General features: G+C 42.3%; 1 protein-coding gene across 1 annotated transcript; it reads left to right on the top strand.

The window, feature by feature from the left end:
* The first annotated feature begins 1,880 nt into the window (after positions 1 to 1,880).
* NANOG (Nanog homeobox) lies at positions 1,881 to 7,377 on the top strand. The gene is made up of 5 exons (XM_089920248.1): positions 1,881 to 2,712; positions 2,818 to 2,820; positions 5,064 to 5,332; positions 6,659 to 6,745; positions 6,892 to 7,377. Exons 1-5 carry the CDS (start codon positions 2,562 to 2,564, stop codon positions 7,306 to 7,308), a joined length of 927 nt encoding a protein of 308 aa, XP_089776374.1. The 5' UTR covers positions 1,881 to 2,561; the 3' UTR covers positions 7,309 to 7,377.
* Positions 7,378 to 14,293: the final 6,916 nt, after the last annotated feature.

The raw sequence follows: 14,293 nt of genomic DNA, 5'->3' as shown, positions 1-14,293 counted from the left end.
TTCCCCCTTTTAAATTTATTTTCCCCATTTTATTGAGATGTAATTGACATACAATGTTGCATTAGTTCAAGGTATACAAAATAATTATATATATATATATATATATATTGCAAAATCATCGCCACAATCAGTTTAGTTAACATCCATCACCTCACATTCCTTTTTTTTTTTTTTTTTCTTTTTTGGCCATGCAGTGCGGCGTGAGGGATCTTTGTTCCTGACCCAGGGATGGAGCCCATGCCTCCTGCAGTGGAAGCGCGGAGCCTTAACCACTGGACTTCCAGGGAAGTCCCTCACATTCCCTTTTTTAAAAAAATCATATTCTATTTCTAATGAGACAGAGGCTGTCTGCCTGAAGCACAATGTATTCCACCCACCCTCTCCTTGATTCCCCTCTTCCAAACTCTTTTTCCCCTCCAGAATGATGGTCTGAGAAGACAAAGAAAAGATTACATAGAATTTCATCCCCTTGTGTGGACCTGGCAATACTCCTGAGCTTGCAAGGTGGCATCTTTGAATTATGAGCAAAAATCAGCTTACGTGGGAGCAAAGCCCGCAGGTGGAGACCAGAGCAGCAGAGTGCATGGGAGGATTAGCCAAGAACTGTATCTTAGGAAAATATATAATTGGAATTTGCTAAGGGCTTACTTTTGGGGATAGGAGATTGGGAAAGAAGAAAAAAAAATCTTAGAATTCCTGAATGTTGAATTTGGGAATGGGGAGGAAAATTGAGAACCACAGATTGTTATACTTCTGCCCATAAATATGTTAGTGCTGGAACCCAATATTAAAAACTGTTCCTTTGGAAAACAAACCAAAAAAAATAAAAGAAGACGACGAGAATGAGGATGGAGTGGGGTTGAAGGGCCTGACAGGATTACCAGGCCAGAGAAGGAAAAGCTAATTTAAAAAAGCGCCAACATATATACACTACCAAACGTAAAATAGATAGCTAGTGGGAAGCAGCCGCATAGCACAGGGAGATCAGCTCGGTGCTTTGTGACCGCCTGGAGGGGTGGGATAGGGAGGGTGGGAGGGAGACGCAAGAGGGAAGAGATGTGGGAACATATGTATATGTATAACTGATTCACTTTGTTATAAAGCAGAAACTAACACACCATTGTAAAGCAATTATACTCCAATAAATCTGTAAAAAAAAAAAAAAGAAAGAAAGAAAGAAAGAAAGAGCCAGAGGGGAAAAAAGACAAGAAGATGACTGCTTGGGAAGGAGGAATAGACAGGAGGGCGAACACTGGTTCCAAAATGAACCTATCACGTTTGCTCTGGCAAGTCCGTTACAGGAATATCACCTGCCTAGAGAACGTTCTTTTTTCTCCCTGTTTTCAATTGGGTTCGTTTACAGGTCAATAAATTTTATTATTTTATATCTAGGAGTCCAGTAATGTCCCAGGTAAAATAAGAAGGTGGTGCTTTCATTCTACCACACAACGTTAGATTTCACGTTCTCTAGATTAAAATAAAAATCACAACAAAAAGGTAATTTCAAATTTAGAGGTCATGGATATAGGATCCTGAAAGAATTTCTATTCACAGCCACGTTTGTAGATCACTGATGTGTCAAATGAGTATTTAGCACTTTACTTTCCTTGATTCTTACAACACAGAGAAGGTACTTTTGCCCCTATTTATAGATGAGGAAACTGAGACTTATTAAAGTGGCTGAGCCAAGATTCTATCCAGTAATATGTGTATAAAAACAAATTTTAAATCCTCCATAGTAATGGTTTATGTATAAGGACTAACCCGGCACCCAGGGTCCTAGGTCCGCAGGTCCTTTCCTCTGGCTTTTGTCTTGCTGAAAAGACTTGCTTTTCTGAAAGCTAAAAAAAACAAGAAAGAACTTAGGTGGGAGTTGAAAACAAGTACTGTTTTTTACCATCAACCGATGCCTTAACATTCAGCATGTATTTTATTGTGACCTTAGAGTGAACCAAAGAGGAAAAGGGCGCTTGCTGAAGTTTCTGCATAACTAGCCTGATTCTGAGACCCTAAGGGGTCTCAGGTCAAGGGCATTAATTGTCCTAGTGGGAATTTCAACCACCTTAGCTGGGCCTCAGGAACTGGAAGTGCATCTTTGATTTTAAAAGGTGGAAACAGGGTGAACCTAGAGGTACTTCACTGCTGGGTTTATTTTGTTTCCAGGTTCCGAGGTCCCAGTTTTCCAGCTCCCCACCCAGTCTAGGCTACCCAGCAGCTCTCTTTTGCATTACAATGGCCTTGGTGAGGCTGGCAGACAGGATTAACTCGGAATTCGCAAGGGTGTGTGTGGGCGTGGGGCTGCCAGGAGGGGCGGGTCGAAGTATGGCTGAGCCTTACTTATAAGTCTAGAGCCTCCACAAATTTTTTTGTCATCTTCCTACACTGGGCTGGTAGGCTTCTGTTATCACACAGGTGACTTCCCTTCATCCCATGTTTTTAATACTTTTACACCTGGACATCTTCACCTTTCTCTAAGCTCTTCTACCTAGATTCTTAAGCCTGGACTTTTCCTACCATCTATCTAGCTCTTTGGTTTTCTCCCTCTCCTTCAATTCAACAACATGAGTGTGGACCCAGCTTGTCCCCAAAGCCTGCGTGGCCCCGAAGCATCCAATTCTAGGGAATCTTCACCAACGCCTGAGATTTATGGGCCTGAAGAAAATTATGTGTCCTTGCAAATGGCATCTGCTGAGACCCACGACATGGAGACTGGTAAGAAAATACTGAATCCTTGAGAGGCTAAGTTCCTTCAGGGAAAGGGAAAGAAGGAAAGAGGCTAAGGGTTATCTGTTTTCCTCTTGAGCCCATCAATATAAGCAGGTGTCATTATCTATTCATCCTCTCGACACCTCTTTTTCAACGGTAACTTGATGGGGTCATGCCCTTTCCCCAATGTTCCGGGCGATAAGAGCTGTGGACGGAGAGACGCGGGATACGGGACTCAGCCATTCAACTGTACGCGGTGTATTTGAGAGCTTACGTGTGTAGGCACTGTGGAAACGCAAACGTGATGTGATCAACTGATGCGTAAATCTTAACGTATATGAAACGCACCTTTTGGAAATGTTTTACCTTTCTACTACAGTAGCGGTCGGCTCTTCCCCTAACCTCTGGATGTGAGGACATTATTGGGCAGCTGAGTTTGTAAGCACCTGCTATGCTCAAGTCTCCTAAATCCCGAGGAAGCGTTCACCCCATTTTATGGTGGATGATTCCAAAAGGTTTAATATACCGACAGTCAAAGTGGTGAGAGCTCAGATTTGAAATCCAGTTTGGCTTTGAATTCTATACTCTTAATATTTAGGCTTCTAATTGGTAATTTTGGGTGTGAGAGGTGCTCGGATACTGTAAAGCCGGCACAAACTTTTTTGGAAATCAGTTTGGCAGTAGTTGTTACAAATGAAAAGGTAGACCAACCTTTACCCAGGCATGCTATTTTTAACATTTATGGCATAAAATAGCTTAAAATCTGTTTACATTTATGATTACAACCATAGAAGTAAGTTGTGGAGAAAGGAATAAGTAAACAAAATAACTTATATTTGAGTGCTGGATTTTAATGTTACCCTATTTTTCCAGATTTTGTGTTAATGTCCTTTTATAATTTCAAATGTTGAAAATACAGCTACAGCTCTGGATTGTGAGACAAATAGCTCGGGAATGAGCAATGGACATGTCCTCCTAGCAAGCCAAGTGCAAGTCTGTATAGATAATTTTTTTTTTTTTTTGCGGTACGCGGGCCTCTCACTGTCGTGGCCTCTCCCGTTGCGGAGCACAGGCTCCGGACGCGCAGGCTCAGCGGCCATGGCTCACAGGCCTTAGCCGCTCCGCGGCACGTGGGATCTTCCCGGACCGGGGCACGAACCCGAGTCCCCTACCTCGGCAGGAGGACTCTCAACCACTGCGCCACCAGGGAAGCCCTGTATAGATAATTTTTAAGACATGCCCCATTTCTAGTCATTAGCTGAGGACTTTCCTTCTTAGATCTACTTGTGAAATTGTGAAGTCTTTTGCCTTTTAAAGCCTGTCCATTTATTCCACGACTAGGGTAGAATTGGAGTTAAGCACCGGGAATACGTCTGTGCAAATAAATCTAAGTAATACAGGATATAAATTTTTAGTTACAAAGTCAATAATATATGCCAGGCCCTGTGCTAGACAGTTTCTGTTGCCTCATTTTGTTTTTAAATTTTTTATTTCTGTTACCTCATTTTAATCGGTGAAAGAAACTCCGTGAGATATACTGTACAACACGGGGAATATGACAAGTATTTTATAATAACTATAAATGAAGTATAACCTTAAAAAATTGTAAATCACTATATTGTACACCTGTATTTATATAATGTACAGCAACTATACTTCAGTCAAAAAACCACCAAAACAACCTATGATTAGCTTAGTCCAACCGCGAAAACAAACGAAAAAATCATGAGGGAGGAATACTTTTGGAGATGAAATCACAAAGTCTGGGTTGAAACAGGAGCTTTATCAGAATTCACATTTCCCGATAGTCCTGGTATTAAGACCGGGCAGCAAACTTGATTTTATAGGATCCCCAGAACCTGGATCATCTGTTTCAAAATTAAGTACGTGGGAGTTCCCTGGTGATCTAGTGGTTAAGATTCATGGCTTTCACTGCCGTGGCCCATGTTCAATCCCTGGTCAGGGAACTGAGATTTCCCCCAAGCCATGCGGCTCCACCAAAAAAAAAAAAAATTAAGTAGGTGATGATTAAGGTACATAGAGGAAGTTGTGGAAGGACACAAAGGCGGGAGTCAAGTGATGATTCTGACCTTTGAGAACAGCCAGGGTGTGGGCTCCTGAGCTTTGATTGGCAGAAAGAAGAGGTTTGAGTCCCCCTCCGCTTCCCAGCAATACATATTAGCCATGTCCGTGACATGCAAAATGGCATTTGCGCAAAGGTTAGCGAAGTGTTCAGGATTGCTTAAAAATAAAGTTATTACTCATTATCTACCTCTGAGGACTTTAATAGTGCTTTGAAAACAATAAACTTTCAATATTTGAAGTTTTAGAGAAAAGTGTCATTTTGTTCCCAACAGTCTCTCCTCTTCCTTCCTTCTCCATGGATCTGCTTATTCAGGACAGTCCTGATTCTTCCACAAGCCCCAGAGTAAAACTACTGGCCACGGCTGCAGACAAGAGCACAGAGAAGAAGGAAGAGAAGGTCCTGGTCAAGAAGCAGAAGACCAGAACCGTGTTCTCTCAGACGCAGCTGTGTGTGCTCAATGACAGATTTCAGAGGCAGAAATACCTCAGCCTCCAGCAAATGCAAGAACTTTCCAACATCCTGAACCTTAGCTACAAACAGGTATGGTTGTTTTCTTGTTTGATACAACAAGAAATAAGAAACAAGGTTAATTTCTATGTACTCTGTTTATGCACCCCTACAAACAAGCTAACTTTTTTTTTTTTTTTTTTTTTTGCGGTACGCAGGCCTCTCTCACTGTTTTGGCCTCTCCCGTTGCGGAGCACAGGCTCCGGACGCGCAGGCTCAGTGGCCATGGCTCACGGGCCCAGCCGCTCCGCAGCATGTGGGATCTTCCCAGACCCGGGCACGAACCCGTGTCCCCTGCATTGGCAGGCGGACTCTCAACCGCTGCGCCACCAGGGAAGCCCACAAGTTAACTTTCAATATGAAAATGGAACTTTTTGTAATGTGTTTTGTGGCAATGCGTCAATTTTTTTTGACATTCTTTTCTTTATGTTCTTTTCCATTACGGTGTATCACAGCATATTGAGTATAGTTCCCTGTGCTCTACAGTAGGACCTTGTTTATCCAACCTACATGGAACAGTTTACATCTGCTAATCCCAAACTCCCAGTCCATCCCTCCCCGACGCCCTCTCCCAATGTGTCATAATTTATTTAACCACTTCCCTTGTTGCACAAACCAGAATTGTGAAAATGTTTCCAATTTTCCTTAAAAAAAGGAAGAATATACCCCCCTATCTTCCGAGTTAGAAGAGTCCCTAGGCAACACTTGTTCTTACTAAAATTAAAATTGTATGTTTTGTTTTTATCTGCTAATCATTTTTCATATATTTACTGGCCATTTTATTCAGTTACTGGCGCCATACTTGGAAAGTCCTATTCCATGATCTTATTTTATATATATATATTCTTCTACCTCTCTGATCTCATTTTCTAACTCAGAGTTTACAAGCCATCTGCAAAGTTTAGTTTATTCTGTGCTGCAATATAATTTGATATTTTCTAAATAGCTGTCCTTGTGGTATGTTTCATAATTCCTGAATTAAAATACCATTATCACATTAAGTGTAAATGTGCTTATATGGAGGTGGGCTTTTCATTGCAAACCAATTACCTTTAACTGTGACTAATGGCGTGGGTAGACATTTAAATGTGAACTTCCTAGTTAGTAGCAGACTTGTGGTGTGTTCTGTTCTATCTGGTTAGGTTTATTAAACATAAAGTAGCCCACTGACTTGAGGGGCTTGAAATTCACTCACAGATTGAAGGTTTAAGACAGGACTCTAGAAGTTAAAATTTTGTTCTGAGTTTGAGATAGTTGTAGCTATCGGAAAAAGCAACAAACAAAAACTTAATATTCTTTGATCCCAGTATATCCTGCATTACTAGTATTTTGTGTTTTCCTGTTACCTTTTCCCTGCAGGTTAAGACCTGGTTCCAGAACCAGAGAATGAAATGTAAGAGGTGGCAGAAAAACAACTGGCCCAGGAATAGCAACATTGTGACTCAGGTAACAGGAAACTTACTTTTCTGCTCTTTCCTAACAAGGACTTTTTAGATAGATTTGTATCCATTGCTGAAGCATGCAATCCCAACTTCAGACAATTCTGATTTTCCTTGTGCCTTTTCAATTAATCCATCCTTCTCTTTCAAAAGGGCCCAGCAACTACAGAATACCCGGGCTTCTATTCCTACCACCAAGGATGCTTGGTGAACTCTTCCGGAAACCTGCCCATGTGGGGTAACCAGACCTGGAATAACCCAACTTGGAGCAACCAGAGCTGGAACAGTCAGTCCTGGAACAACCAGAGCTGGAACAGTCAGACCTGGTGCCCCCAAGCCTGGAATAATCAGACTTGGAACAATCAATTCAACAACTATGTTGAGGAATTCCTGCAGCCCCAGATCCAGTACCAGCAAAATTCTCCTGTCAGTGATTTGGAGGCCACCTTGGAAACTGCTGGGGAAAGCTATAACATAATACAGCAAACTGCTAAGTATTTCAATTCCCAACAGCAAATCATGGATTTATTCCCAAATTACTCTCTGAACATACAGCCTGAAGATTTGTAACGATGGCTGTATTATTCGATCTCAATTTGAGCCGTGACTGTTATTACTTCCCTAGAATTTTTCTTTTACAATTACGTCTCTCTCTGCCTGGATAAGCTGCTTTTCATTGTGCCTATGTGTCAGTTTGGGGGTATATGATTGGTGTCTAATCAAAGAGGTTTCAGAAGCATTGGCTTCTACGGACAACATGATAAAAGATGACTGGCGGCTATAGATAACTAGGTTATAATACTATTTTTCGGATATCTTTAGGATCTAGAACCTAACCTCAAGAATAGGGAGCAAAAGTACAAAGATGTGTGATGAAGGATTATTCGTATTTTCTGGGATGGGGAGGCTTTACTTGTTAAGAACCTCAGTTGTTAAGGTGAAGGGTTAAGCTACAATGTGCTTCACTGATTCCCTCTACCCGTTTTTGCTTATTTTACTTACAACCCCTAATTTTTTCCACCACTCTAGTATTTGTAGAAAGATGTTTTGATTTGTCCACATCATAATACTACCAGTTGGCTGGTTCATTTATAAGTACAAATAAATAAAAAAATTACCCATTTTACATTTAGTTGTCTCTCCCCTGATTTCACCCAGTGATTCAATGAGTAAAAATCTGACTAAACATGGGAGTAGTTTTTGATACGGGGGGAAGAAGTTAATCTAGCCATCTGGGAGACTACTATCTTAGGAGTAAAGGAAAGGTAACCAAATATACAATACTAGATGACTAATTAAACCTGAACAAACTTATTTCCTCCTCGTGTGTGTAATGTTGAAACAAAATTTGTGGTTGTTTGCAGTTAAAGAAGAGTGCCACATCTGGAAGATCGGGAGCAAAGAAGTGATAAACAAGAGTTCTTAGGTTTGTAAAGAGGCTAAATGAAGGGCAGCCAGGGGCGAGGCAAATAATGTAAGGTAGACAGAGCTGAGGGAGGAGGGGGAAAGGTGGACGAATTAGAATCTCCCCCTGTAACTCACATATGAAAGGTTCTGTGACTGCTCTTCTGCCAGAAAAAGTTATGTTGAAATAGGTTTTCTTTTCTTTTTCCTCTTTTTGGCTGCGCCAGGTCTTAGTTGCAGAACGTGGGATCTTCGTTGCAGCATTCGGACTCTTTACTTGCAGCAAGCGGGCTCCTTAGTTGTGGCATGCTTGCAAGAGATCTAGTTCCCCAACCAGGGATCGAACCCTGGAACCCCTGCAGTGGAAGTGCTGTGTCTTACCCACTGGACCACCAGGGAAGTCCCAAAATAAGCTTATTTTTAAATGACAGCTTTGACCTCTTTTAATTTTTTTTTTTTTTTTTGCGGTACACGGGCCTCTCACTGTTGTGGCCTCTCCCGTTGCGTGTGCTCCGGACGCGCAGGCCCAGCGGCTATGGCTCACGGGCCCAGCCGCTCCGCGGCATGTGGGATCTTCCCGGACCGGGGCACGAACCCGTGTCCCCTGCATCGGCAGGCGGACTCTCAACCACTGCACCACCAGGGAAGCCCGACACCTTTTATTTTTTAGGACACTGTTTAAATGTGTAGACCAGCTACAATGCACAGGTTTTTTGTTTTGTTTTGTGTTCTTGTTTTTTTTTGGTGGGGGGGCCTGTGGGATCTTAGTTCCCTGACCAGGGTTTGTACCCGCACTCCCTGCAGTGGAAGTGCGGAGTCTTTACCACTGGACCGACGGGGAAGTCCCCCCAAAGCACAACTTAATGCATTGCTTTAATGTATGAATCTATTAATGTTTAACATTAAAAAAAAATCATAGACCAAAATATAAGTAAATTCTAAGGCTGATTTGGAATAGAATTTTATCTTTTTTTCAGGTAAACTGTGTTCTCCCCTTAGAAGGAGCTATGCCTGATACTAACCCTTTTTTTCACTGTCCCTTTCCCATCCTGGCTGGCTGTTGATCTGACTGGAAGCCCTTTAATTCCTCACTCTGCCTTCTTGCTCCATGGAAACCTCCAACTTGCTGCAGCAGCAGAGATACTGAGAATAACCAGAGAGGTTTTCTTAGTCATTTCCCTCGTGGCTCCCCCCGGTTTTCCAATGTTGCTCTATAATACTGTCAGACCCAATGAGTTTAGACATTTGACTAAAGAGGAAGTCAGGGATAAGTAATTTCTGCCAAGACCTAAGTTCACACAGTATTCTTTTTGACTGGCAGATATTTTTGCCAAGCATCGTGTTAACTGAACAGAGAATGGAAACAGAAAGCATTGATTGTGCTACATGAAATCACTGTCAGCACTTTTTTTTTTTTTCTCCATTATGTGGGCCTCTCACTGTTGTGGCCTCTCCTGTTGCGGAGCACAGGCTCCAGACGCTCAGGCTCAGCGGCCATGGCTCACGGGCCTAGCTGCTCCGCGGCATGTGGGATCTTCCCAGACCGGGGCATGAACCTGTGTCCCCTGCACCGGCAGGCGGACTCTCAACCACTGCACCACCGGGGAAGCCTAGAGAGATGGATTTCTGATGTTCATCATTTTATTTGCTTTTGGAAATTAGCTATTTACAGAAATGCCATTCATCTATTGTTTCTTTTTTTTTTTTAAGATTTTTCTTTAATGTGGACCATTTTAAAAGTCTTTATTGAATTTGTTACAATATTACTTCTGTTTTATGTTTTGGTATTTTGGCCCCAAGGCATGTGGGATCCTTAGCTCCCGGACCAGGGATTGAACCCGCACCCCCTGCATTGATTGGAAGGCAAAGTCTTAAACCACTGGACTGTCAGGGAAGTCCCTCATCTATTGTTTCTTATCCCCAATGGATATTAAAGGTAAAAAACCTAAGGCGGCAGGATAGTAAAATCCACAACCACCAAGGAACCAAAGAAAGTTTTTATTTAATTTTTTAATATATATTTGTTTATTCATTTTTGGCTGCGTTGGGTCTTCGTTGCTGCGCGCAGGCTTTCTCTAGCTGTGGCGAGTGGGGGCTACTCTTCGTTGCGGTGCGCGGGCTTCTCATTGCGGTGCCTTCTCTTGTTGCAGAGCACGGGCTCTAGGCGCGCGGGCTTCAGTAGCTGTGGTTCGTGGGTTCTAGAGTGTGGGCTCAGTAGTTGTGGCGCATGGGCCTAGCATGTGGGATCTTCCCAGACCAGGGCTCAAACCCGGGTCCCCTGCATTGGCAGGCGGATTCTTAACCACTGGGCCACAGGGAAGTCCCCCAAAGAAAGACTTTAAAAAGTCTTTTTTTAAAAGACTGGACATTTTGATTGCAAAACTAAAAGAATATTACTATTAAAAACTAATTTAAGCAACAGAGAAATACATAATGAAGTGAATCTAGTAAACATTAGCAATTTAGTATATTCCTACAGGTGTTTTAGTATATGTAATATGGGTGGTTTTTACAGGTCAATTTTAATGGGCTGTTTATACATTGTAACAGGATTATACCATACATTCCTCTTCTGAAAGCCTTGTTTTTATCCACTTGGCATTACACTTTTCAGCCTCTTTGCATGTCAAAATTTAGAGATCTATCTGAGATACCTTAGATAAATGTTAAAACCTGACAACTACATTCAAGCACATTAAGAGTCCCTATTTTCCTTATTAAATGTTTTAGCCGAGGTTGAAATAGTTTCTTCCTTCAATATTCTCTATCAAAACATTTCTGATAACGAAAAGAGTGAAATTCAGGTAAGCAAGTATCTTTCCCCACCAATGAATTTAACTGCTGTATTGACTCATGCTAATTGCTGTATAATATTACACATAATTTGTTTCTGTTTTGATTATTTGCCATTACAAATTATGTTGCTGTTAACGATAGCAATTTAAAGTCTTTCAGTTATCCTTGCTTTTGGTCATGGGATTACCAGGTATATTAAGTATAATAGAAGGGAATAAGGTGAAAAAGGAAATTATAAAGTCACCTGCCAGCCTCTCTCATCCTTCCACATCCCTTTTGAAAATCTTGCTCTCTTCATCCTCCTAAAGGAGGTGGATGTTACTTCCAATGTCATATTTACTTTATTATATTTTAGCTTTTAAAATTCACGTTGTCTTGATTTTCAGCTTGCGTCTCCATTTCAGTTTGTGACTGAAGAAAAGAGGCACACTAGGTTGAATTTGCCTGGGTCTTCTGAATTCCACAGTCTGGATTCAAAGCCCAGAAGTGGGAGGAGTACAGGCTTTGCTTAGTGAATTTCAAGCACCCAGTTCTCGGGGTAAAGGACAAATTTCATCCTGTTCTGAATAATCCTACTATTCAGAAAACTTGGTGTCTACGGGGAAAAAAACGCCATGACTTTGAGACCCAAAGGTAAAGGCAGACAGCTGCGAGACGAGGCAGGAAAGGGGGAGGGCCCTTAGTAAATACTGCATGCCTCCCGGGGCCCAGTGAGCTTTGCCTCAAGTGGGAGATAAAGGGAATTTGTTAGATAAAGAAGCAGTTGGGGCCGACAAAAGCTTCTGGCACAGGAAGTTAGTTCGACCGAAATGTAGGCATTTGAATAGATTCCTCTGTGTGAGGTTGAAGTGAAACCAGATTGAAAAGCAGCAGCTGGTGGCGAGCTTCTCCTTAAGGGCTTCCCAGTTCCTGGGTGGTTGATGTCTACCCTGTGGTCCTGGGAGAGAGTGTCCTTGAGAATTTTAAAAGGTTAAATGCCTGGGAAATTAATGCAAAGTAGCTCTACCTCCAAGTATAACTGCGAAGCAACCTATTGAACAGAAAACCTCACAGATCAAATTGAGATGCTAGAATCCTATTAAATGAATTAAACTCACGTGGCACAAAGCACGGGGCAGGAGATGGGTCAGTCTAATGCACTTGGGGTCTCAAGAGGGATAGAAAGTGTAGCAATGTTCGTGAGACCCATCTCTCGGATGCATGATGTGACAATGACTGAGGATGGAGGACGAGAATTTGAGATTGAATTAAGGCCACGGCTTTGCAGAAGAAATGTAGCTGGACAGTCAGGCAGGCTTGCTCTGTCTAGGACATTGAAGGCGGCAGGTACTCCTGGCCACAAACATAGTTCTCCTTAGCTTGATGAGCAGCTGTGGAGTTTATTTTCACAACTTAGGCAGAATACGAGTGGAGTTGGAATGGGTGTCACCAATGGATGGCCAGTTTAAGAGCTATGGATGTTGGGTGCCTCTAGTACATAAGGATATTTAGTGATGGAATAAATAAGAGTATTGGGTTCTTCTTGGCCCTCCCATTCTGTTCTGTGTTCTGTGCACATGTACATCTAAATCTCATGTCTTATTTAGCTATAGTTAATGTGCCATATAGGTTACGTAAATTTCATTTGTTTTCCACAGTCAGAGTGAATACCCTCAGACAATACAGTAAATGCACTTTACACCGATTTACACCCATTAGCCACACAATTCCTGTCCTTCTGCAACTCTTCCCTAATTCTTAGTTAGCCTCCCCCAGATCCTAGATATCATTTCTTAGGTCTCTTATCCGTCCTCAGCCACTTAAACCAACAATCCATTCCCCAAACTGAAAGCCTTTGTGGATTCCTTCAGTGCTGTCTGATGAACCATTAAACACAAGTACACCAATTCTCACAGATTCCCTGATCAATTTCTATCTCATTAAGTCAATAAAAATGGTTCCTTTTATCTACTGAGACTCTACCCTCTACAGATAAAAAGCCCTTAAGTATCTGCTATATCAGTCTTTGTCAGGATAAGAGAAAAATGATTTATTATTCTTAATTCCATGGATGGCTCTTTGCCTTTCCTTCGCTGTTTGCATCTTCCAAAAGAATTGTAAAAAATCGAGTTTCAGGGGCTTCCCTGGTGGCGCAGTGGTTGAGAGTCCGCCTGCCGGTGCAGGGGACACAGGTTCGTGCCCCGGTCCGGGAAGATCCCACATGCAGCGCAGCGGCTGGGCCTGTGAGCCATGGCCGCTGAGCCTGCGCGTCCGGAGCCTGTGCTCCGCAATGGGAGAGGCCACAGCAGTGAGAGGCCCGCGTACAGCAAAAAAAAAAAAAAAAAAAAAAAAAAAAAATCGAGTTTCAACTTGGAGGAAAATACTTATAGAAGTATTTTACATTTATACAGGCCTCATTTATGTAGGAAAATAGTTAAAATTTTTATTTCATATGATCCTTAAGCTACCCTCTGAAGCTAAACTACCTTTTTTTTTTCAGGGAAAAGAAAGTAGAGTTTATTGGTGGGCATGGGTAGGGAGTGGGCAGCGCCAAGGCTCTCACGAGTGTAGGGCCCACCATTTGTCCAGGGGGCCACGATTAGGGATGTACTTGACCTCACAGCCATCTGGAATGAGCCGCTTTTCTGCCACCATGTTTTCAAATTCATCTGCATTAAACTTAGTAAATCCCCACTTCTTGGAGATGTGGATCTTCTGGCGGCCAGAGAACTTGAACTTGTAAGTACCATTTATATATAAAAAAACTGAACTTCCCTGGCAGTCCAGTGGTTAAGACTCTGCACTTCCAGTGCAGGGTCACAGGTTCCATCCCTGGTCCAGGAACTAAGATCCTGCCATGCAGCAGGGGCAAAAAAAAAAAAGGAAAAAAACTGACATTCTGGAAACTTAAGTAACATCCAGTGTTGTATTAGATATTATCTTAGAGGACTCCAACTAACATTTATAGCAACTATGTGCCCAGTACTGTGATAACTACTTAAATTTCATTCTCTCATTTAGTTTTAGTAAAACAAGATGAGATATTCTTTTTTTTTAACTTTTTATGGCATGTGATTTTTAAAAATATATTTATTTTTGGCTGCGTTGCGTCTTTGCTGCTGCACACGGGCTTTCTCTCGTTGCGGTGCGCAGGCTTCTCATTGCAGTGGCTTCTCTTGTTGCGGAGCACGGGCTCTAGGCACGCGGGCTCAGTAGTTGTGGCTTGCGGGCTCTAGAGCGCAGGCTCAGTAGTTGTAGCGAACAGGCTTAGTTGCTCTGGGGCATGCTGGATCTTCCTGGGCCAGGGCTCGAACCCGTGTCCCCTGCATTGGCAGGCGAATTCTTAACCAGTGCGCCACCAGGGAAACCCAATAAT

Source organism: Delphinapterus leucas, chromosome 11 (genome assembly GCF_059928025.1).
Source record: "Delphinapterus leucas isolate spDelLeu-1000000601 "Yukka" chromosome 11, BTC_Dleu_Yukka2, whole genome shotgun sequence".
NCBI classification, from domain to species: Eukaryota; Metazoa; Chordata; class Mammalia; order Artiodactyla; family Monodontidae; genus Delphinapterus; species Delphinapterus leucas.
Note: the sequence above shows the minus strand (reverse complement) of the source record. Positions and strands in the feature narration are given on the sequence as shown.